General features: G+C 40.6%; 1 protein-coding gene and 1 pseudogene across 12 annotated transcripts in view; both read right to left on the bottom strand.

Annotated features, from left to right (window-relative positions):
- The window catches only part of HYDIN (HYDIN axonemal central pair apparatus protein), a 443,907-nt gene that overhangs the window by 56,062 nt on the left and 362,916 nt on the right, over positions 1–24,929 (bottom strand). For 11 of the 12 annotated variants that reach the window (XM_049863606.1, XM_049863605.1, XM_049863611.1 and 8 more), the window contains 4 exons: positions 23,694–23,862; positions 22,939–23,177; positions 15,235–15,352; positions 359–563 (listed from right to left, as the gene is read on the bottom strand). In XM_049863606.1, the coding sequence (XP_049719563.1) occupies positions 359–563; positions 15,235–15,352; positions 22,939–23,177; positions 23,694–23,862 (731 nt within the window). Of the gene's footprint in view, positions 1–358; positions 564–15,234; positions 15,353–22,938; positions 23,178–23,693; positions 23,863–24,929 lie in introns of those variants that run through there. The other variant, XM_049863617.1, reaches the window with a different exon arrangement.
- On the bottom strand, positions 12,694–13,177 carry LOC126064503 (ATP synthase subunit g, mitochondrial-like; annotated as a pseudogene).

Genomic DNA, 24,929 nt, shown 5'->3' with positions numbered 1-24,929 from the left:
TCTTACCTAGGTGTATAGACCTTGTCTTTAGTGACAAATATGGCTGAAGACTCTAAGGCCTAAGGTCCCAAAGGAAGCAGCCATGCCCGTCAGCTAGACACCACGGGAGAGATGTGCCTGGGGGAGGGGCAGTATAAAAATGTACATCTTTTAAGGGGTGCTGTGTGCCCAGTGGAAACCCTGGTGGCGTAGTGGTTAAGTGCTACGGCTGCTAACCAAGAGTTCAGCAGTTCCAATCTGCCAGGCGCTCCTTGGAAACTCTACGGGGCAGTTCTACTCTGTTCTATAGGGTCATTATGAGTCAGAATTGACTCGAAGGCAGTGGGTTTTTTTTTTTTTGTGTGTGTGTGCTTAGTACCTGGCACACAGGCTTCAGCCAACAGAGTGTAAGGAATACCAGCAGGCTGGTCTCTAGGGTCACGGTCGGAGATGTCGATGGCTATAAACTCCTCACACCTTCCCACGGGGTCAGCCACACAGTCAACAGTGATGACCTGCTGTCCTCCGGAAGGAATGGAACCAAACCCAGGGTACACGGTGAACATACCATGGGTGAAGCGAGCCTGCAGGACAAGGTGGGAAAAGTGGAAGGCTGGAGGCAGAGCGGATGATAGAGTCTGAGACCCGCCCCAGAGCTATGAGATGGTGTCAAGAGGGCTAGGTGGAGGTGTCTCCCCAAAGGCACTCTCTGGGCCTGGAAGGAAGAGGGCCAGGGTGAGCGCCCAGGAATGGCTGGGGGTCTCCATGGATGGGCTCCCTCTGTGCTTCTTTATATGTACTTTCCTCTGACCAATCATGATTAAGTGGGAGGTTTAAGGGAGCATTCTCTACCTCATATCAACTTATCCAGTAGAAATCTTCCAGCATGGAATAATGTTTAAGATTACGGACTTTTGAGTCAGATAGGCCTGGGTTTGAACACCAGACCTGCTATGTACTAACCTGAGATTTCTGGAGGCTTAAATGAGAGAATGTGTGTAAAGCTCTTGGCATAGCATCTGAAACAAAATTAGTGTTCAAAAAATGGAACATCAGCATGCACTCCTTTGGTTCTGCCCTTGCCCAGTGTCAGAAAGCTGCCAAGAAGTGATCTGACATAGGATGTCCTTCTCTGGGACACCTGCTCTACCATACTTGGAAGCTGCCACAGTAGTGGGTGGGGACCTTGTTCCAACCAACTCCTGCTCTTCCTTCCTGCAGAGACGTACTCTCCCCACTAGCCTTTCCCTCTCTCCTAAATCCCTTTAAGCTTATACTTTAGTAATACTGTATTAAGAAGTGATTAATTCTGACAATGCTCAGACATGGATTCAGGATTCAGGAACTTCCCTAAATTCTTACCATGCTGATGCAGGTGGCTGGGCAGGCTAGCTCAACACACACTTCTAGCAGGCACTCTTTACACAGGTGTTCTAGTGCTGGGCAGTGTGCAACTGTATAGTGTACAGGAGGCTGTTACTGACCTAATTCAGTCAATATTTAGTGGACACCTACTATGTGTCAGGGACTGTACTAGGCACTGGTTTGTTGTGGTTAGTTGCTGTCGAGTTGGCTCTGACTCCTGGCAACCATGTGTACAACACGTTGTCTGGTCCCACACCATCTTCATGATCATTGACATGCTTGAGTCCACTGTTGTGTCCACTGTGTATTCTGAGTGCCTTTCAATCTAGGGGGCTCATCTTCTAGCACTATACTGGACAATATTCTGTTGTGGTTTTTAGGGTTTTCATTGGCTCATTTTTGGAAGTAGATTACCAGGCCCTTCTACCTGTCTTAGTCTGTAAGCTCTGCAGAAACCTGTCCACAATGGGTGACCCTGCTGGTATTTGAAATGGTGGTGGCACAGCTTCTAGCATCAGGGTAACATGTGAGCCACCACAGTACAGCAAACTGACAGATGGGTAGTGGAGGCACTGGTAATTCTCGGCAGGAATTTACCATGACCTCATTCTGTTTGCAGATGGCAGATAGAAAGCAAATAAACAAATAAATATCAAGATACTGGGAAGAAGGCTACAGAGGAGATAAAAGGGAGTTAAGATAAAAGATAACAGAGCGTGACAGTGTGATCAGGGAACTCTCTGCAAGGAGGTTATATCTAAGCTGAGATTTGAATGATGAGAGGAAGCCAGCCAAGCAAAAAGCAGATGTGGGGGAGTGTGTATGGGAAGAACATGTGCAAAGGGCTCGAGGCAGGAAATAGCCTAGCCTATCTGAGGAACTACAAGAGGCCCAGAGGGCAGCATGGGTGAGTAGAAGGGTGATGGAGGCTTCAGGCTTGACTAGAGGGGGATGCAAGGGCGAGTATATGCAGAGGCCTGTAGGTCTCAGGGAGGAGCTGGGCTTTTTTTTTTTTTTTTACAAGAAGCCGCTGCACATTTTTAAGCAGGAAAGTGATATGGTGCAAAATCATGTTTCAGAAAGTTTGCTCTATTGTGTATAGGGTCCTCATCAATGATTAGTGGGGAGAGAAATGGGGTGAAGAGGAAGGCTTACAGGCTCGAGGGGAGGGAAAACAATGTAGCAGAGTCACCAAGGGAGTGGGAAAGTGAGCCTTGAGAGAGACACATGGGGCCTGCTGGGGAGTGCTGAGGGCCCATTCTAGTGAGGCTTGTGGTCATGAATTCAGAGCAGAATCCATCAGCCACACTCAATACCTGACTGCAGATGGATGGTAGGATGGGTCCAGATAAGGGTTTTTTTCTGGGCCAGAACAAGGGAGGGAGAGAGAGGAGAAAGCGAGTTGCAAGTGTTTGTGAGGGAGTGATTCTAGAGTTGGTCTACAGAATCCAGGCTGGACAATGATGGAGTGAAGCAAAGAGGTTGGTGCATAGTAAGAAAATGATAGGGTGTTGTCTCAAAGGAGCAAAGAACAGCTGAAATGGGTGGACTTGAGCTAGTGAGCGGGGAAAAATAGATGCGGTGGTCAGAGTAAGGAATCTGGGAAATCAAGACTTCAGAAGCACCTCAGTTTCCTGTGATACAAGGTTCAGGGTATAACCACAGGAAAAAGTAGCCAAGGTAGAGGAAAGGAGAAAGTCATTGGAAGAGAAATGAAGGGTGTTGGAGAGAGGCTGTTTCACTGAGGGTTGAGAAGATACAGTAGGTGAAGAAGGCAAATATATATACATACATATATGCAGAAAATTATGTACGTTAATTAAATAGAAGCTATCTGTTGAAAAGATGAGGAAACTGTCTAAAAAGAGATACAAACTAACATGAGAAAACTCAATCCAATTCAGTCAATAATTATTGGTGTCCACAAAGGGAAGAGTACCTACTTCTAGCTATTTCTGCCTTTGACGCAGATGTGGTGGTTGGAGGTGACACAGCCATCTTGGAACCATGAGGGAAAGACTACAAATCACAACTATCAATAAGGCACTAAACCAATACTAGCAACTTCCTGTTATTGTTGTTGTTAGGTGCTGTCGAGTCGGTTCCGACTCATAGTGACCCCATGTAAAACAGAATGAAACACTGCCCAGTCCTGTGCCAACAGATTTGCCCAATGCGACACCTTGTTTGTTTTCTTGATTTCCGTGGGCGTTGTTGTTGACTATGGATCCATGTAAAAAGAAATCCTTCCAACTACAAACTTTCCTCTGTTTATCATGATGTTGTTTATTGGTCCAGTTGTGAGGATTTTTGTTTTATGTTGAGGTGTAATCCATACTGAAGGCTGTAGTCTTTGATTTTCATCAGTAAGTGCTTCAAGTCCTCTTTACTTTCAACATGAAAGACTGTGTCATTTGCATATCATAGGTTGTTAATTAGTCTTCCTCCAATCCTGATGCCAAATTCTTCTTCATATAGTCCTGCGTCTCAGATTATTTCCTCAGCATAGAGATTTAATAAGTATGGTGAAAGGATACAACCCTGATGCACACCTTTCTTGACTTTAAATCACACAGTATCCCCTTGTTATGTTTGAAAGACTGCCTCTTTTTGAAAGACTGACTCTTGGTCTATGTATATGTTCCTCATGAGCACAATTAAGTGTTCTGGAATTCCCATTCTTTGCAAAATTATCTGTAATTTATTATGAGCTGCACAGTCGAATGCTTTTGCATAGTCAATAAAACACAGGTAAACATCTTTCTGCTATTCTCTGATTTCAGCCAAGATCCATCTGACATCAGCAATGATATCCCTGGTTATCTGTTTAAACTACTAACATGAAATTTTCTGTTACTTGCAATTAAACTAGTTCCTTTGCATTCCCATATAATTTTACAATAATTTTGCCAATATCATTGATTTTCTCCATTATTTTTGTTTTCAATTCCATTGATTTCTCCTCTTTATTATTGCCTTACATCTGCTTGCTTTGGGTTTATTTTGTTCTTATTCTTTTTTTTTTTATTTTGCTCTTATTTTTCATATTCTTTTTTAATTTTAATTTTTATTGTGTTTTAAGCAAAAGTTTACAAATCAAGTCAGTCTCTCATTCAAAAATTTATATACACCTTGCTATGTACTACTAGTTGCTCTCCTCCTAATGAGACAGCACACTCCTTCTCTCTACCCTGTATTCCTGTGTCCATTCAGCCAGCTTCTGTTCCCTTCTGCCTTCTCATCTCCCCTCCAGACAGGAGCTGCCCACATAGTCTCTTGTGTCTACTTCAGCCAAGAAGCTCACTCCTCACCAGTATCATTTTCTATCTTATAGTCCAGTCCAATCCCTGCCTGATGAGTTGACTTTGGGAATGGTTCCAGTCTTGGGCTAGCAGAGGATCTGCCGTCCTTCTAGTCTCAGTCAGACCATTAAGTCTGGTCTTTTTACGAGAATTTGAGGTCTGCATCCCACCGCTCTCCTGCTCCCTCAGGGGTTCTCTGTTGTGTTCCCTGTCAGGGCAGTCATCGGTTGTAGCCAGGCACCATCTAGTTCTTCTGGTCTCAGGCTGATGTAGTCAGGTTTATGTGGCCCTTTCTTTCTCTTGGGCTCATAATTACCTTGTGTCTTTGGTGTTCTTCATTCTCCTTTGCTCCAGGGGGTTGATACCAGTTGATACATCCCAGATGGCTGCTTGTAAGCATTTAAGATCACAGACGCCACTCACCAAAGTGGGATACAGAATGTTTTCTTAACAGATTTTATTATGCCAGTTGACTTAGATGTCCCCTGAAACCACGATCCCCAAACCCCCGTACCTGATACACTGGACTTTGAAGTGTTCAGTTTATTCAGGAAACTTCTTTGATTTTGATTTAGTCCAGTTGTGCTGACTTCTCCTGTATTGTCTGTTCTCTTTCCCTTCACCTAAAATAGTTCTTGTCTACTATCTAATTAGTGAATACCCCTCTCCCTCCTTCCTTCCCTACTCGTAACCATTAAAGAATATTTTCTTCACTGTTTAAACTATTTCTTGAGTTCTTATAATAGTGGTCTTATACAATATTTGTCCTTTTGCAGCTGACTAATTCACTCAGCATAATGCCTTCCAGATTCCTCCATGTTATGAAATGTTTCCTGGAGTCATCACTGTTCTTTATCGATGTGCAGTATTCCATTGTGTGAATATACCATAATTTATTTATCCATTCATCCATTGATGGGCACCTTGGTTGCTTCCATCTTTTTGCTATTGTAAACAGTGCTTCAATGAACATGGGTGTGCATATATCTGTTTGCGTAAAGGCTCTTATTTCTCTAGGATATATCCTAAGGAGTGGGATTGCTGGATTGTATGTTAGTTCTATTTCTAACTTTTTAAGGAAGCGCCAAATTGATCTCCAAAGTGGTTGTACCATTTTACATTCCCACCAGCAGTGTAGAAGTGTTCCAGTCTCTCCACAATCTCTTCAACATTTATTATTTTGTGTTTTTTGCATTAATGCCAACCTTGTTGGAGTGAGGTGGAATCTCATCGTAGTTTTGATTTGCATTTCTCTAATGGTTAATGATCGTGAGCATTTCCTCATGTATCTGTTAGCTACCTGAATGTCTTCTTTAGTGAAGTACCTGTTCATATCCTTTGTCCATTTTTTATTGGGTTATTTGTCTTTTTGTTGTTGAATTTTTGCAGTATCATGTAGATTTTAGGGATCAGACACTGATTAGAAATCTCACAGCTAAAAACTTTTTCCCAGTCTGGAGGTAATCTTTTTACTCTCCTGGTGAAGTCTTTGGATGAGCACAGGTGTTTGATTTTTAGGAGCTCCCAGTTATCTAGTTTCTCTTCTGGCGTCTGTGCACTGTTAGTAACGTTTTGTATACTTTTTATGCCATGTATTAGGCCTCCTAGCATTGTCCCTGTTTTTTTTTCCATGATGTTTATTGTTTTAGATTTTATATTTAGGTCTTTGATCAATTTTGAGTTAGTTTTTGTGCATGGTGTGAGGTATGGGTCTTGTTTCATTTTTTTGCAGATGGATATCCATTTATGCCAACACCATTTGTTAGAAATTGTCTTTTCCTCATTTAATTGACTTTGGGCCTTTGTCAAATATCAGCTGCTCATATGTGGATGGATTTATGTCTAGATTCTCAATTCTGTTCCATTGGTCTACGTACCTGTTGTTGTACCAGTACCAGGCTGTTTTGACCACTGTGGCAGTATAATAGTTTGTAAAATCAGGTAGTGTGAGGCCTCTCACTTTGTTCTTCTTTTTCAGTAATGCTTTACTTATCCAGGGTCTCTTTCCCTTTCATATGAAGCCAGTGATTTATTTTTCCATCTCATTAAAAAATGTTACTGGAAATTAGATCAGAATTGCACTGTAGCCAAAGATTGCTTTTGGTAGAAGAGACATTTTTATAATGTTGAGTCTTCCTATCCATGAGCAAGGTATATTTTTCCACTTAATGTAGGTCTCTTTTCAGCTGCTAACCAAAAGGTCAGCAGTTCAAATACACCAGGCGCTCCTTGGAAACTCTATGGGGCAGTTCTGCCCTGTCCTATAGGGTCGCTATAAGTCGGAATTGACTCGATGGCAATGGGTAGGTCTCTTTCGGATTCCTGCAGTAGTGTCTTTTAGTTTTCTTTGTATAGGTATTTTACATCTCTGGCTAGATTTATTCCTAAGTTTTTAATCTTCTTAGGGGCTACTGTAAATGGTATTGACTTGGTGATTTCTTCTTTGATGTTCTCTTTGTTGGTGTATAGGAATCCAACTGATGTTTATATGTTTATCTTGTATCCTGATATTCTGCTGAACTCTTCTATTCATTTCAGTAGTTTCCTTGAGGATTCTTTAGGGTTTTCTGTGTATAAGATCATGTTATCTGCAAATAGAGATACTTTTACTTCTTCCTTACCAATCTGAATGCCCTTTATTTCTTTTTCTAGCCTAATTGCTTGGGCTAGGACCTCCAGCACAATGTTGAATAAGAGTGGTGATAAAGGGCATCCTTGTCTGGTTCCCGTTCTCAAGGGGAATGCTTTCAGACTCTCCATTTAGGATGACGTTGGCTGCTGGCTTTGTATAAATGCCCCTTATTAGGTTAAGGAATTTTCCTTCTGTTCCTATTTTGCTGAGAGTTTTTATCATGAATGGGACTTTGTCAAATGCCTTTTCTGCATCAATTGATAAGATCATGTGGTTCTTGTCTTTTGTTTTATTTATATGATGGATTACACTGATTGTTTTTCTAATGTTGAACCATCCCTGCATACCTGGTATGAATCCCACTTGGTCATTGTGAATTATTTTTTTGGTATGTTGTTGAATTCTATAGATTAGAATTTTGTTGAGGATTTTTGCATCTAAGTTCATGAGGAATATAGGTCTGTAATTTTCTTTTTTTTTTTTTTTTTGTGGTGTCTTTATCCGGTTTTGGTATCAGGCATATGGTGGCTTCACAGAATGAGTTTGGGAGTATTCCACCCTTTTCTATGCTCTGAAATACCTTTAGTAGTAGTGGTGTTAATTCTTCTCTGAAAGTTTGGTAGAACTCTGGAGTGAAGCCATCCGGGCCTGGGTGTTTTTTTTGTTGTTGTTGTTAGGAGTTTTTAAATTACCTTTTCAATCTCTTCTTTTGTTATAGGTTTATTTAGTTGTTCTACCTCTGATTGTGTTAGTTTAGGTAGGTAGTGTGTTTCTAGAAATTCATCCATTTCTTCTAGATTTTCCAATTTGTTAGAGTACAATTTTTCATATTAATCTAATATGATTCTTTTAATTTCTGTTGGGTCTGTTGTAATACCACCCCTCTCATTTCTTATTTGGGTTATTTGCTTCCTCTCCTGTTTTTCTTTTGTCAGTTTGGCCAATGGTTTATCAGCTTTGTTAATTTTTTCAAAGAACAGCTTTTGGTCTTATTAACTCTTTTGATTGTTTTTCTGTTCTCTATTTTGTTCAATTCTGCTCTAATTTTTATTATTCGCTTTCTTCTGGTGCCTGGGCATTTCTTTTGTTGCTCTCTTTCTATTTGTTCAAGTTGTAGGGATAATTTTTTGATTTTGGCCCTTTCTTCTTTTTGTATGTGTGGATTTATTGATATAAATTGACCTCAGAGCACTGCTTTAGCTATGTCCCAAAGGTTCTGATAGGAAGTGTTTTCATTCTCAGTGGAATCTATGAATTTCTTTATTCCATCCTTAATGTCTTCTATAATCCAGTCGTTTTTGAAAGGGTAAAAAAAAAAAAAAAAATTTTTTTTTTTTTTATTGTTCAGTTTTCAAGTGTTTGATTTCTTCTCCCTGCTTTTTCTGTTATTGCTTTCTACTTTTATTGCCTTGTGGTCAGAGAAGATGCTTTGTAATATTTCAATGTTTTGGATTCTGTTAAGGCTTGCTTTATGACCTAATACGTGGTCTATTTTAAAGAATGTTCCATGTGCACTGCAAAAGAAAGTATACTTGGCTGCTGTTGGGTGGAGTGTTCTGTATGTGTCTATAAGGTCGAGTTGGTTGATTGTGGCATTCAGATCTTCTGTGTCTTTATTGAGCTTCTTTCTGGATGTCCTGTCCTTCAGCACAAGTGGTGTGTTGGTTTTCTATTGTTATCGTGGAGCTGTCTATCTCACTTTTCAAAGCTGTGAGAGTTTGTTTTATGTATCTTGCAGCCCTGACATTGAGTGCATAAATATTTGATATGGTTATATCCTCCTGGTATATTGTCCCTTTAACCATTATAGAGTGTCCTCCCTTATCCTTTCTCATGGATTTAACTTTAAAGTTTATTTTGTCAGAAATTAATATTGCCACTCCTGGTCTTTTTTGATTGTTGTTTGCTTGATATATACTTTTTCTATCCTTTGAATTTTTGTTTGTGTCTTTAAGTGTAACGTGTGTCTCTTGTAGGCAGCATATAGATGGATCGTGTTTTTTTTAATCCATTCTGCCACTCTCTATCTCTTTATTGGTGCATTTAGTCCATTTACATTCAGTGTAATTATGGATAGGTATGAGTTTGGTGCTATCATTTTGATTTCTTTTTTTGTGTGTTGTTGACAGTTTTCTTTTTCCTACTTATTTTTTTTTTTGTGCTGAGTAGTTCATTTTTATATATTGTCTTTTCTTCTTATTCATTGTTGGTTTTGTTTTTGCTAAGTCTTTATTTTTTTCTTGTATTTTATTTCAGTATGTAGGATTGTTAGTCTCCTTTGTGGTTACCTTTATATTTGCCTCTGTTTTTCTAAGTTTAAACCTAACTTTTATTTATTTGTATTGCCTTGACTTCCTCTCCATATGAAAGAGTTATGGCTACATTTTTTTAGTCCCTCTTTATTGTTTTAATGTTGTCTTCTTTTACATAATGACATTGCTGTTTCCCTGTTTTGAGTGTTTTTTAATCTTGATTTATTTTTGTAATTTCCCTGTCTGGGTTGACATCTGGTTGCTCTGTCCTGTGTTCTAGTCTTGAGTGGTTTTTGATATTATTGATTTTCTAACCAGTGAACTCTCTTTAGTATTTCTTGTGGTTTGGTTTGGTTTTTTACAAATTCCCTAAATTTTGTTTATCTGGAAATATCCTAATTTTGCCTTCATATTTGAGAGACAGTTTTGCTGGATATATGATTCTTGGCTGGTAATTTTTTTCCATCATTACTTTACATAAGTCATCCCATTGCCTTCTTGCCGGTATGGTTTCTGCTGAGTAGCCCAAGTTTATTCTTACTGACTCTCGTTTGTAGGTGACTTTTCATTCATCTGTAGCTGCTCTTAAAATTCTCTCTTTATCTTTGGCTTTGGCAAGTTTGATTATAATATGTCTTGGTGACTTTCTTTTGAGATCTACCTTATTTGGAGTTCAATGAGCGTCTTGCATAGATATCTTCTCAACTTTCATGATATCAGGGAAGTTTTCTGCCAACAAATCTTTAACAATTCTTCCCATATTTTCTGTTATCCTTCCCTGTGGTGGTACTCCAATCACTTCTAGGTTATTTCTCTTGGTTGAGTCCCACATCATTCTTAGAGTTTCTTCATTTTTTAAAAATGGTTTTATCTGATTTTTCTTCAAATATATTGGTCCTAAGTGTTTTATCTTCAGTCTCACTAATCCTGCCTTCCACTTGCTCAAATCTGCTTCTCTTACTTTCTACTGAGTTGTCTAATTCTATAATTTTCTTGTTAATCTTCTGAATTTCTGATTGCTGTCTATGGATTCTTTCAGCCTGTTAAATTTTTCATTATGTTCTTGACTAGTGTTTTTAATTTATTCAACAGCTTTATCTGTGTGTTCCTTGGCTTGTTCTGCATTTTGCCTGATCTCCTTCCCGATGTCTTGGAGAGTTCTGTATATTAATCTTCTATATTCTACATCTGGTAATTCCAGGAACACACCTTCATCTGGAGGATTCCTTGATTCTTTGTTTTGAGAGCTTATGGAAGCAATCATGGTCTGCTTCTTTATGTGATGTTATATTGACTGTTTTCTCTGAGCCATCTATAAGTTACTGGATTGATTTATTTTATGTTTGCTTACTGTATCCTAGCTTCTTGCTTTGTTTTGTTTTGATATGCCCAAATAGGCTGCTTGAGTGAGCTAGCTTGATTATTTTTGCCTACTGAAGCTCTAACGTCCTGTCACCAGATGGGTAGAGCTATTACCAGGTATATGAGCCTAGGAGTCCATTCACTTTTCCTGTATGGATTCAGCTCAGGTGTCCGGGTAGTTGGTCATCAAGGCTCTGTTCTACACTCTTAGAGGGGCAGGGATGATTGGTGTATGTATAGGTATCTGGTTGCAGCAGGGTGCCATGCTCTGAACAAGGCAGGGGTCTGACCTCCATCCTCCGAGTGTCTGTGAGGAAAGCGCACCCCTTGTTCCCTAGAACACACAGGTGGGTGGCTTTTGCAGCCAGACCATGAGCACCCAATGCTTTTGGTTGTAAGGATTGGAGGTACCACTTATCCCTGGACCCCTGTCATGGGTAGCTAGGTGACATGGGTGGAGCCATCAGTCCTTAGGTCCCTGATGTGGGTAGGTAAGGACCCTGTTTAATAGGCAAAGCAGTGCCAAACATCAAAAACTCACCTCTCCACTGCACAGCTGAAACAGTTGCAGTCCGCCAACAAGGACCTATTCCCCTGAAATAGGCCCACACAGGACCACGCAGGGGTGAAAGGTATTCAAAGTCCATGGACCATTTGTGCCTGGACGGGAGCCGCTTCTGTCCTGAGCTCCCCAGCTTAGTGGAGCTGGCAGGTTATCTTTTGTCCCAATTGTTAATTTATTCCTTCTCTAAGGCTGGGAGAATGGATCAGGACATGTGGCAGGACCTATCTCAGGCCCAGGGAAATTGAAAGCCACTGAAGTCGGCTTGGGTGCTGGAGGCGTTGTAAAATGAACACAAGTACTTAGCTTTTGACCAGAGTGCCATTCTTTTCTGGTTCCGGAGGTGTGAGTAGGCTGTGTGGGTCACTGTCTCTCCCTGAAGAAACTGTGCCTGGAATGCTACCACTAGTCCCACCGTGGTTGCTCCAGGGGATCATGCCTGAGGGTTCCCACTGAGTCAGGTCCGTCAACTCCTTGCCACTTAGGAACCATCTCTCTGTCCCCCTGCCACCAGTCCATTTTCTAACTTTGCCTTTGATGTTTAGGGCTCCTGGATTGTCATATATATAATTATTTCACTTGTTTTTTTGGGTCTTCGTTGTAAAAGGCATTACTGGAAGCATCTGACTACTCTGCCATCTTAGCCCTGCCTCCATATTTTTCATATTCTTGAAGTGGGATCTTAGATTATTGTTTTCCTCTTTACTAACATAAACATTTAGTGCTATAAATTTTCCTCTCAGCACTGCTTTATTTATGTCCCACAACTTTTGAGATGTGATATTTTTAATTTTAATTCAATACAATTAAAAAAATTTTTTCCTTGAGACTTCCTCTTTGACCCATGGATTATTTTGAAATATGTTGTTTAGTTTCCACGTATTTGGAGAGTTTCCTGTTATCTTTCTGTTATGGTATTTCTAGTTTAATTTCATTGTGTTCAGTTAATACACTTTGTATGATTTCAATTCTTTTAAATTTGTTGAGTTTTGTTTCATGGCCCAGGATATGACCTATCTTGGTGTATGTTCCCTGGATACTTGTAATTTCCACCATTCTGTTTTCAAGTTCAATGATTCTTTCCTCTGTCCGTTCCATTCTGCTGTTTGAGCCCATCCATTGAGGTTTAAAAAAAAATTTCATACATTATCTGTTTTATTCAGATAGCAGTCTGATGACACATGGTCCAAGAACACTCAACCAGTAAACCAAATATAATCAGATATTAAAGATTGGTCTTCAAACATCATAGCCAATGATGTCATGCTTGCCTATAATCTTGCAGATATAAAAGCACACCTACACCTCAGTGGCCACCAATCAGCAGAGCTTCTGTAACCATGTGCTGTTTCAAGTGACCAGGTTGAGCGCTCTTGACTTTTTTTTTTAGGCTCTGAATAGCTGCAGGTATCTCAGCAGGAATAAGAGGAACAAGCTTCTCCTTGGCCTAGTGCCAAAATGTGGCCAATCAAGGCTTCGTGTAAGTTGTAGCAGTGTTTCCCATCACCGGAGCCTTCTTCACCAGGTTACAGACAAATTGGGCCATGGTTCTAGGATGGAAATCCTCTTGCCCCCAACGTCTGCTGAATGTCACACCCGAGAAGGACCTGCTGCAGGACCCTGTTCCTCTTCCAAAGTTCTCTTCTATCCGTTGAGTTCTTAATTTTGTTTATTTTTCTGTTCCAAAATTTCTATTTGGTTCTTCTTCATACCTTCTATTTCTTTGCTGAGACTTTCTATTTTTTCATTTGTTTCAAGCACATACATAACTGCTGCTTTAACATCTTTGTCAGATAATTCTAAAATCTTTGTCATCTCAGTGTTGACATCTATTGATTATCTATTTTCATTCAGTTTGATCTTCCTAGTTCTTGGTATAATGAGTGATTTTCAATTGATCATTTTATGTTTTATGAAACACCAGGTCTCATTTAGATCTTCTGTTTGAGCTGGCTTTCTCCGACACTACTCTGTCAGGAAAAGGGGGGTCATCACCTCATTACCGTTAGGTGGGTGTCATTGTCTAGGTTTCCCATTTGGAGTCCTTATTACTGCCTGGCAGGGGTGGGAGTTCTGGCTCTCCACTAGGCATCAACTGATACCCCCTTGGCTGGGAGAGGTGGGAGTGCCTTGTTACTGTTCCACTGATACCAAGGGAGGAAAGGGGACTGGTGGCCTCCCTAGCACTAGGCCTCCTATAGCACCATTCCAGTGGTAGCGTAGCTATCACTGTGAGGGTGGAAGTCAGGGTTCCTCATGTGATGTCTTCACTGACACTGAGGTGGGAGAGGGGTGCTCATTATCACCTGGTGGAAATAAAAGTCCTGGCTCCCTACTTGGCCCTTATTGACACTACTTCATCAGGGGGTTTGGGGCAACTCATTACAGCCTGGAGGGGGTGGAAGTCTAGGCTCCCTACTTGACCTTTGCTAGCATGGGTAAAGGTGGGGTCACAGATTTTTTTTTTGTGGTGTTTGGTTAGAATAGAACAGTTATTTTCTAAAAGTTTTCAATCTCATTAGGGTGTCCTTTTCCTGGCCCTTTGGCTAGTGAGAGTTGGTTTTTGTTGTTGTTGTTTTTTCCCTCAGGGCTTCAAACTCGTTCATTCTGTTTCAAACCCCTGCCGAGAACTTACATTTCCACTCTAGATATACTGAATCAGAATCTAAAGTTTAACAAGATCCCCAGGTGATTCTTACGTATAACAAATTTTGAGAACTACTGCTCTACTAGTGGAGCCCTGGTGGTACAGTGATTAAGAGCTGGACTGTTAACCAAAAGGTTGGCAGTTCAAATCCACCAGCTGCTCCTTGGAATTCCTATGGGGCATTTTACTCTGTCCTATAAGGTAGCTGTAAGTTGGAATCCACTAGATGGCAATGAATTTGATTTGGTTTTGGCTCTACTAGTGGTTCTCAGGAAACCCTGGTGGTGTAGTGCTTAAGTGCTACAGCTGCTAACCAAGAGGTCAGCAGTTCAAATCCAACAGGCGCTCTTTAGAAACTCTGTGGGGCAGTTCTACTCTGTCCTCTAGGGTAACTATAAGTCTGGAGTTGACTCGAAGGCAACAGGTTAGTGGTTCTCAGAATTGGTCCCTAACCAGCAGCATTAGCATCACCTGGGAACTTCTTAGAAATGCAAATTATCAGCAGGAGTTCCAACCAGAACAAACCAGTTCGAGACCCTGCTTTTTTTTTTTTTTTTTTGGCCAGTGCCTGTTAATGTTTCTGGGTTGTCAGCTTTTCCAGCTCCAAGTCTGGGATGTATGTGGCAAAAAGAAAACTCAGGGAACTCATCACCATGATGCTCCTTGAGTCCTGAGGACCCTAACTGGTGTGACTTCATCTCTCCACAGAGTCTACTTATGTTTGTTTTATATATAATGTCTGGGGTTTTTAGTTCTATTTAGCAGGAAGAACAGAAAAAAGTATATCCACTTCATCTTACCAGAACCAGAAGTCCTCAAACCTTCTTTCTTATAAGCTGGTTTGAATGGATTTCTGTTTCTTACAAGGAAATGATTCTTGACTAAAATACATATGAAGAGTTTTAAGCTTAATTTTAAGGCAATGGGGAGCCAATGAAGACTTTAAAGCCAAAGAGGATATTCAAATTAAAAGTCATAATGCCTTATCTCAAAATGAAAATGATTCAAAGTAATTACTTAATATTCCTGCCACAGTAGATTCAAACCCTACTATCGTGAGAAGGTATTTGGTTGTAAGAGCAAGTTTGTCTCACTGGGTTTCTGTGAGCAAAGAAAAGGGCATCTACACCCACCTGGTTTGAAATATTTACTTCTTTTGGAATAGTATCAGAGAATTTGGCAGCTTTGGAAGGGCCGGTCTTGTAGAAGCTCTCACTTTCTCTGGATCTTGCATGTTTAATATGACCAGTTCTGATTAAAGAAGCAAGAGTACACAGTGAGGTTGAAGTGGTGATATCAGACCCCACCTGTGTGTCTGTTAACAAGGCCCATTCTCTTGGGAACGGTGGAAAGTGCCCTTCTTTGCCTAAGACAGCAGCAGGGTGACACAGTCAGCTTGTTAACCATTATCCCAAATCATTTAACAATCACACATGAACTTTGTAGTAATTATACTCATTATGTATGATTCATAAGGATATTGAAAATTACTGCAAGAAAATAATAACTTTTAAATGTTTACTTGAGTTCACTGGAAAGCATTATGTAGAAAATTATTTTTGGACAAATAATCCTTTACCTAATCTCATTAAAAAAATGGCAAATAGATTAAATTCTTTTTTTTTTAACTTGAACTTTAGATGAAGGTTTACAGAACTAGTTTCTCGTTAAAAAATTAGTACACACATTGTTGTATGACATTGGTTAACAACCCCACAATTTGTCAACACTCTCCTTTCTCAACCCTGGGTTCTCTATTACCAGCTTTCCTATTCCGTCCTCCCTTCCAGTCCCTGCCCCAGGGCTGGTGCACCCCTTTAGTCTTGTTTTGTTACTTGGGCCTTTTCAATCTTTGGCAGGGTGAACCTCAGGAGTAGCCTCATTACTGAGCTGAAAGGGTGTCCGGGGCCATACTCTCAGAGTTTCTCCATTCCCTGTCAGGCCGGCAAGTCTGGTCTTTTTGAGTTAGATTTTTGTTCTGCGTTTTCTCCAGCTCTGTCTGGGACCCTCTATTGTGATCCCTGTCAAGGCAGCTGGTGGTGGTGCTGGGCACCATCTAGTTGTAGTGGACTCAGTCTGGTGGAGGGCGTGGTAGATGTGGTCCATTAGTCATTTGGACTAATCTTTCCTTTGTGTCTTTAGTGTTCTTCATTCTTCCTTGCTCCCGAAGGCATGAGTCCAGTGGAGTATCCTAGACGGTCGCTCACAGGCTTTTAAGACCCCAGACGCTACTCACCAAAGTGGAATGTAGAACATTTTCTTTATAAACTATGTTATACCAATTGAGCTAGATGTTCTCTGAGACTATGGTCCCCACAGCCCTTAGCCCAGCATTTGGGGTCTCAAGGAGTTTGGATGTGTCTATGGAGCTACCACGGCCTGGCCTTGTACAGGTTGTGCTGGCTTCCCCAGTATTGTGTACTGTCTTATCTTTCCATCCCCACCCCTCCTCCCCACTCCCTCGTAACCATCAAATACTGTTTCTTTTTGTATGTAAACTTTTTCATGAGTTTTTACAGTAGTGGTCTTATGCAGTATTTGTCCTTTTGTGATTGACTTATTTCACTCAGCATAATGTCCTGTGCTGAGTTCCTTTTGTTTGTGGATTTCTTTTTCATTTTGCCTTGCCTTCCTCTCCTTTAGAGAGTTCTATATCTATACCATTTATTCCCTCTTTTATTGTTCTGATGTTGTTGTAATTTACAGATTAACCTCTCTGTTTTGGTTTTGTATAGTTCTTGAGAGTTCATTTCCTGGTTGCCATCTAACTGGTACAATCTTGTGTCCTAGATTCAGGCTGTGGTCTGATGTTGTTTGTTCTCAGACCAAAGGACTCTCTTTAATAATTGTAAGTTTGGTATGGTTTGTACATATTCCTTTAATTTCTGTTTATCTGGAAATGTCCTGATTTCACCATCATATTTGAACAAAAGTTTTGCAGGATATATTATTCTTTTTTTTTTATTTATTTTTATTGTGCTCTAAATGAAAGTTTACAAATCAAGTCAGTCTCTCATACAAAAATTCATATACATCTTGCTATATACTCCTAGTTGCTCTCCCCCCAATGGGACAGCACACTCCTTCCCTCCACTCTTGATTTTTGTGTCCATTTGGCCAGCTTCTGACCCCCTCTGCCCTCTCATCTCCCCTGCATTCAGAAGCTGCCCACATAGTCTCATGTGTCTACTTAATCCAAGAAGCTCACGGGATATATTATTCCTGGTTGGCAATTTTTTTCTTTCAAGGTTTTATATATATCATCCCATTGCCTTCTTGCCTGCATGGTTTCTGCTGAATAATCAGAGTTTAGTCTTATTGTTTCTCCTGTGTATGTGACTTTTTGTTTTTCTCGGGCTGCTCACAGGATTTTTTCTTTGTCTTTGGTTTCAGTGAGTGTGATTATGACATGCCTTGGTGTTTTTCTTTTGGGGTCTATCCTGTATGGGGTTTGTTGAGCTTTTTGGATGGTCAGCTTTTCATCACTCATGATATTAGGGAAGTTTTCTGTCAGCAATTCTTCAATGATCCTCTCTGTGTTTTCCGTTTTCTCTCCCTGTTATGGAACTCCAATCACTTGCAAATTTTTGCTTTTGATTGTATCCCGCATAATCCTCAGGGTTTCTTCATTTTAATTTGTTCTTTTTTCTGACTTTTCCTCAAATAGGGTTGTATCCAAGTGTTTGTCTTCAATTTCACTGATTCTATCTTCCATTGTTTCAAACCCGCTCCTCAGCCCTTTGATGACACTGTCCATTTCTGAAATCTTGTTGTTTATCTTTTGGATTTCTAATTGTTGTTTTTGTATGATTTCTAGTTGTTAATTTATTTTGGCATTTTGTGCCTGTATTACTTTCCTGAATTGTTCCATTTTTTTGTCTGTATTTTCCAAGAATTTGTCTGCCTTTTCTAAAAATTTGTCTGTTTTGTTCTCATTTTTGTCTGCTTTTTGCTTCAACTCTCGGATTGCTCTGAATATTAGAGATTTGAATTCCCTGTCAGGTAGCTCTAATGCCTTTTCTTCTACTGGAAAGTCATCTGGTGTTTTATTTTGGCCACCTACTGAGCCCATCCTGTCCTGTTTTTTAAATGTTTTGATATTGTCTGCTGTCTTTGGGACATACAGTAGTTATTTTCTTCATTTCTTGATTGTAGATTCATTTGTTTTGTCCTGCTTTTTTGTTTTAGTTGGTTATGTCTGAGCAGGCGGGCTGTGCATTCTTTGTTGTTTGCTCGTCTGTAGTCACAATACTTTTCACCTCCTTGTCCAATGGACAGGGCCAGTCATTCAGCCATGGTGCAGCAGGGCAGGTCCAGCTGAAGGGGAGGGGCTGGGATGGGTTCTTTGTGGCATGTACTAGGGCCGACAGGGTGGGTCAGGAATTAGTGTTTGGCAGGTTCCAGTAGGCTGTGCCTGTGCTGCTCCAGGGTGTGATGTTCAGTGGATGGTTCGGGTAGGCAGGAAAGGGGGAGGGGGTTGTGATGTGTGGAGCTAATAGGGCTATGGGAAAGAGGAGAGAGAGGAGAGAAAACAGGAGCCCCAAACAAACAAGGAAACAAAGAAAGAGGAAAAAAAAAGAGTGCTAAGGGAGTTTGCTGTTGGAGTGGAGAAATGAGAAACTGAGAAATGGAGAAAAGTGAAAAGAAAAGAAGAAAAAGGGAAAAAGAAAGAAAAAAAACTAGATAAAAATCTGGAAAAGAAAAGAAAAGCCCCCAGGATTCCCGGAGTCCCACACGTGGGGCTGCTAAGATCAGGAAAGTGGCTCCCAGGCTGTGCAGTATAGCTTGGCTAGAGGGGGTATAGATGTCACACAGCACCAGGTATTCAGGAGACAGGAAAAGAAGATAAGTATAGAGAGACAAGAACGGAGAAATGAAGAAAGAGAGAGAGAGAGAGAAAAAAAAAAGAAAGAAAAAAAGAAATGCCCCCAGGGATTCCACCTATGCAGCTGTGCAGATTGCGGGAGTGGCTCCTGAGCCGTGCAGTGCAGCTGGGCTAGAAAGGGCTCCCAAGCTGTGAAAAGAAAAAGAAAACAAACAAAACAGAACAAAGCAAAACAAGGAAAAAAAAGGCCCAGGGATCCCACCAGTGTGGCATCACAGGCCAGGGGAGTGGTTCCCGGGTTGAGTGTGGCTTTATAGCATTTCAAGAAGAAGCAAAGATGGCACGTGGAGCCAAGTGTTCCAGAGAAAGGAGGGGGAGATGGTAGGAGACACAGAAGAAACCAAAAGAGACAGAAAGAACCAACACCAGCTCAGGGGCCCAGCCAGTGTGGGCAGGGCAAATCCAAGCAGCCTGAGGCCAAAGCAGCTGCCTCCTGGTCAATAGACTGTGGCTGGGGGGACGCAGAGGAGGCCAAAGTTGGTGGGCGGGGGTGGTGGTGGGAAGAAGGAAGGGACTAGGAAAGCTTATATCGCTAGTTACCTAGTGCTTTGTCTCCTGCTGGGAACTTTGTGAAGCTGCTTTCCCATACTCCCTGTCTGCCTATCTCTGACGTGAGTGGGGCAAATTCAAGTGGCATGGATGCTGTACTTCCTGGCCGGCTGAGACACTGCAGCTAGCCAGGAAGCTTGGAGGTAGAGCAGTGGGGAGAGAATGGGGGGTGGGAAATTGTGTATCGCTGGTTACCAGCTGCTCTGTCTCCTGCTGGGAGTTCTGCAAAGCTGCTTTCCTGTGCTCCCTGTCTGCTGATCCCTGACCGGAGTCCAAGATGGTGGATCCGTGCTGCATTAGCTGATGGGGCCCTCTACACATATCTCTCCTCACTCTCCATCCTCTGTCAGTTTCTTATTCCATTCAGTGCTTGGCTGAGTTCTCTATCTCTTCATTTGGCACTTCAGGTTCCAGGAATGACATTTGTCTCTGTTTTACTTAGTTTTTTGAGTCTTTGCTGTGGAGGGATGGCGTGGTGCTTCTATGGTGCCATATTGGCTGGAAGTCCCAAATAGGTTAAATTCTGTTCCTTTTCTCCACATTTGCAGTCATGATGTCTTTAAGGCTTAGTGCAAGCAATAGTTCAAATATAGGTTTTGGTAACTGCTCACTTCACTTGAAGCTAGTTTACCCAATAATTAGTTGTGTGGAGAGCAGTTCACCTAAAATATTCAAATATGTTTGAGTTGTATCTTAAACTTCTGAGAGTTTTTACATATTCAAATATTCATTTGCTTAATGACCAGAACACCTAAAGTGTAACCCCCTTTTGAGTGTTTTGCATGAATCTGTGCATCCTAAAAAATATAAATAAATAAAAATAAAAACAATGTACAGCAATACCTGGAGCAACAGAGAAAGTAGGAGAGTCAGAAATAGGAGGAACAACAACAAAAAGACCAGGCCTACTGGTCTGACAAAGAGTGGAGAAACCCCGGGAGTATGGCTCCCAGATACCCTTTTAACTCAGTACTGAAGTCACTCCTGAGGTTCACCCCTTTGCCAAAGATTAGACAGGCCCATAAAACAAAATGAGATTAAATGGGCACACTGACTCAGGGGCAAGGACAAGAAAGCAGTAGGGGACAGGAAAGCTGGTAATGAAAAACCCAAGGTTGAGAAGGGGAGAGTGTTGACGTGTCGTGGGGTTGGCAACCAATGTCACAAAACAATATGCATACTAATTGTTTAATGAGAAACTAATTTGCTCTGTAAACCTTCATCTGAAGTATAATAAAAAAGAAAATATTTCCATTATCAAAATGTATGTTGATTTGAATTTTTATTGTACTGTTACTCCAAAAAACTCTAAAATTGTCTACAGAAGATGCTATAAATATACAAAAGAAACATATAAGTTTATTCTAATTATACAACAAAATAAAGAGAATATATTTCTTAAAAAAAAAAAAAGGAGATTCTGATAATACTTGTTTTGTTAGGTCTTTTCCTCATATCATTGCTCTTATATCTCCTGCCTGGCATTTCCTTTATTTTAGTGTATTTTAAATATCTTCAAAATGGTAGAATAGAAGAAAGAAATTTGTGTATACACTATATTTTTAAGTATCCATTTTCTTAATCTACTAAAGTAAACTTTTGTCAAGAAAAAAAAAAAAAGGAAATAGGAAGAGCATATGGAATGTGTGGCTAATTGCCTCCATGAACAATTGTCTCCTTTACCACGAGACCAGAAGAACTGGATGGTGCCCGGCTACCATTATTGAACATTTTGATCAAAGATTCCATAGTAGAATCCTGATCAAAAGGGGGAAAATGCAGAACAGAATTTCAAATTCTTAAGGATTCTAGGCTTTCTGGAGCCATGGAAGGTGGATGAACCCCTGAAACTATTGCCCTGAAATAATTTTTAAACTTTACACCAAAAAATATTCCCCGAAGTCATCTTACAACCAAAAAATAGTTTAGCTTAATAAAAAAGGTATGCCTTGAGCATTATGCTCTTTGGGTTCTGGATATGGGATCAAATTGACAACAGCAACCTGAAAGATTAGATAGGAACCTTAGAGGGCAGTGAGTTTATGCTAATGAGGGAGGAACAACTCAGAAAAGGAAGGTGAGAATGGTTGCAAAATTTGAATGTAATCAATATCACTAAATTGTACATGAAGAAACTGTTAAATTGGTGTATTTTTGCTGTGTATATTTTCAACCACAAAATAAAAAAAACACAATGAAATTATATTATCATAAATGAACACTAAATTATAAAGTAAATTATAAAGAATTATGTTGAAATCAAATTCTGAAGAAAGAAAAAATTTAGACAATTTAATAAAAATTCCTTAATATGTTCAAACTTCACCAAAATGGCAAAGGATAGCCACAAGAATACAAAAAAATTAGAAGAAAATGCTGTGCATCTGATTAAAAAAAATTTAGAAAGTAAACATTAAGTCAGAAGTGCCTTGGGAATTGGTGAAAAAAATCATATCTATCTGTCTATCTATCTATATATATATATGGAAACCCTGGTGGTATAGTGAATAAGAGCTATGGCTGCTTAACCAAAAGGTCGGCAGTTCGAATCCACCAGGTGCTCCTCAGAAACCCTATGGGGCAGTTCTCTGTCCTATAGGGTCACTATGAGTCAGAATCGACTTGATGGCAACGGGTTTGGTTTCCATACACACACACACATATATATATACATATACATATATACATATACATATATATATATATATATATATATATATACATGGCAACCAAATGGAAGCCAAAGCACTGAAAAAGGTCATTTGGTTTTTGTGAATCGAGAAATGGTCCATTGTTTTTTGTGACTGATGAGAGCCACCTGTAGAACACTGAGGTTTACTGTTGGAACAGTGATTAAGTTAGCTGTGGTGATAAAGTGCCTTCATAAAAAAAATGGAGGAGGTAATAACAGTTCCTTGTTGACCAAAGGCATCACCATGCCATCTCCCGCCCACATTTCTGGGCTACCTTTTTCCATCCCCTCCCTGAAGCACAGTTTTGATTTTTTTGATTTCACTTGCTGTTTATTATATAATAGTCTCTTGACATCCTGTAGAATGATAGATAGGACAATGACTTACTAGTGAGTCTTGCAGCACACCAGAAGCACCAGGACAGCAGACACAATCCCAAGCAGAACTGTTTACATTTGTCTAACTAAAATGTATCATACATTTGACAGCAGTTAGAAAATGTATGAAATCTGGAGTCAGAAGATGTGGGTTCAGAACCAAGATCTACTGTGATTTCCTGCAAAATCATGGGTTAGTCATTTCTAAGCCTTAGTTGACATCACCCATAAAAGGGGATCAAATCAATTTAGATAAAACATATGAAAACTCTTTGTAAAAATGTAAAGCAATGATTAACCATGGAACGGCATGACTTAAAATACTTGTTTTACCCTTTTTTTTGATGAATGGAGCTCTCCCCTGTCAGCCTATAGAGGACGTATTTGAAGTCAGTAACACCTTGATTTTCTATGGTGAAGGTGGTGCTTTTACGAGTGCCACAGATCAAAGCCCCAAAGTTGATGATGGAGGAAGGGCTGATGTTGTATTTGGAGAACACTGCATTCACAGAAAATTTGATTGGGATGCTGGCAATGATCTCACCTCCTTCCGCAATATTAGGTTCAATAATCTAGAAAGGAAAGAAGGATTGGGAAGATATCAGGCGCCAGCATGTCTCCAGAATTTCCATGACTGTCTACTCCATTCCCTACTTTCATCACTGAAGTGAAGCCAAGTTCTTATTTCTTCTCTTTCTATTATTGCACCAATAATAATAGTAGCAAGCACTTATAGAGAGCCTACTGTGTGCCTGCCATTGAGCAACATGAACCAACTCTTTCACTTTCAAGTCCCTACTCATCTTTTGCATTTGATGACTGAACTCAGCTTCCTTGTCTCTGGTACTCTGCAAATACCTGGGGGGCACATTTCCTTTCTTGCTACCTCTATTTCTGATGAATTAGCACACCTATCACCTGACCCACCCTTGCCTGCTAGTTGGGACAAAACCCTGGTATGTTCTATCTAGCTGCCACCCAGGTCAGTCCTCCCCCAAAGCATGGATAAAACATGTACCCTTCTTTTTTGACAGGAGCTGCCCCACAATCCTGCCACCAACCCAGGCCTTCCCTTTGAGCTCTCTTACATGACAGCGCAGGACGGGCAGGTGCTCAATCTTCACTTCCTTTTTTGCACGAAATAACACCTGGACATTTGTGGGCTTTTCCATTGTGGTCAGTGAGCCCTTCTTGGGTTGGACTGAGATCATGGAATTTAAATTGGTCACCGATGTCCCTAACGAGTCCACAGAAAAGCTGGCAGGCAGGAATAAAAAGTCCATTTAAGTCATTATCTAGGGAATCCAAGATACTAGAGAGGAGACTCTAAACCATTAAGTGTCTGCTATGCCTCTAAAAAAAAAAAAAAAAAAATGCCTCTAGCTCTGTTTAATCACTATGCTTAACAGTGGTCACTGTGCTTTGTACTCTGTGACCATCCCCACCTTAGCCAGCATTGACTGGGCCAGGGATTGGTGGTGCTTGAGGCAAAGAGCCATCTCTAGGCTAGTCTGTGGTGGAGAAGTGTTCTTACAGGAGATCTCTAACCAACAGGAACACCTGACACTGGAAAAACACCAACTAAATTAATTCATCTCTCTCTCTCAGGGAGTCTGAACGCAGTACACACAGAAGGAAGAGTGATACGGAAGCCAGAGGATCCAAAGAGAGAAAGTGGGGGAAGAATCATGCAACAAAGGCTCTAGGAAGTGAGGTCATGGCCTGATGGGGTGAGGCGAGAAGTCACAGTGAGAAGATAAGGCATGAGAAAGGCAAAGGGACTGGAGTAGAAGCAAGAATTTCATTGAAGCGCGACATCTGGGTTGCTGTGGGGATCCAAGTGACATTTCCACTCTCCAGGAGATCTGGCCATCCAATTGCATCATGCATGGTGCCAATGCCTCCTCACTTCCCTGCACATCCTTTCAACGAACCCCTGATCGCCTGTCCTGACTTGTCGATGGCTCTCTTTTTCTCATGCAACCTAAAAAGGAAAGCTAAAGCCCTATTACAATCCAAAACAAAGCTCACAAATGGAAAAGATTCCATTTAACACTAATTCTAAAGTCACAATGGCTTTCTTCTAGGTTTGTGGAGCATTTGTTTTTTATTTATTAAATCTTACATTTTCATTGCTTTTAACTAATGGCAGTATTGAGGTGGGAGCTCTCTCATTTCAGCATTCCGTTAGCTAAAATAAAATTATCACGAATACACTAAGTCTACTGCAAGACTGCGAAGGGGAAGTCCCTTTACCAACTGTGAATTCTTCTGGGGAAGGATGACCTTTCATAGAAATTGACTGGGCATGAGTGCTGGCACTG

Source organism: Elephas maximus, chromosome 21 (genome assembly GCF_024166365.1).
Source record: "Elephas maximus indicus isolate mEleMax1 chromosome 21, mEleMax1 primary haplotype, whole genome shotgun sequence".
In the NCBI taxonomy this organism is placed as follows: Eukaryota; Metazoa; Chordata; class Mammalia; order Proboscidea; family Elephantidae; genus Elephas; species Elephas maximus.
This window is presented reverse-complemented; position numbering and strand designations above follow the sequence as displayed.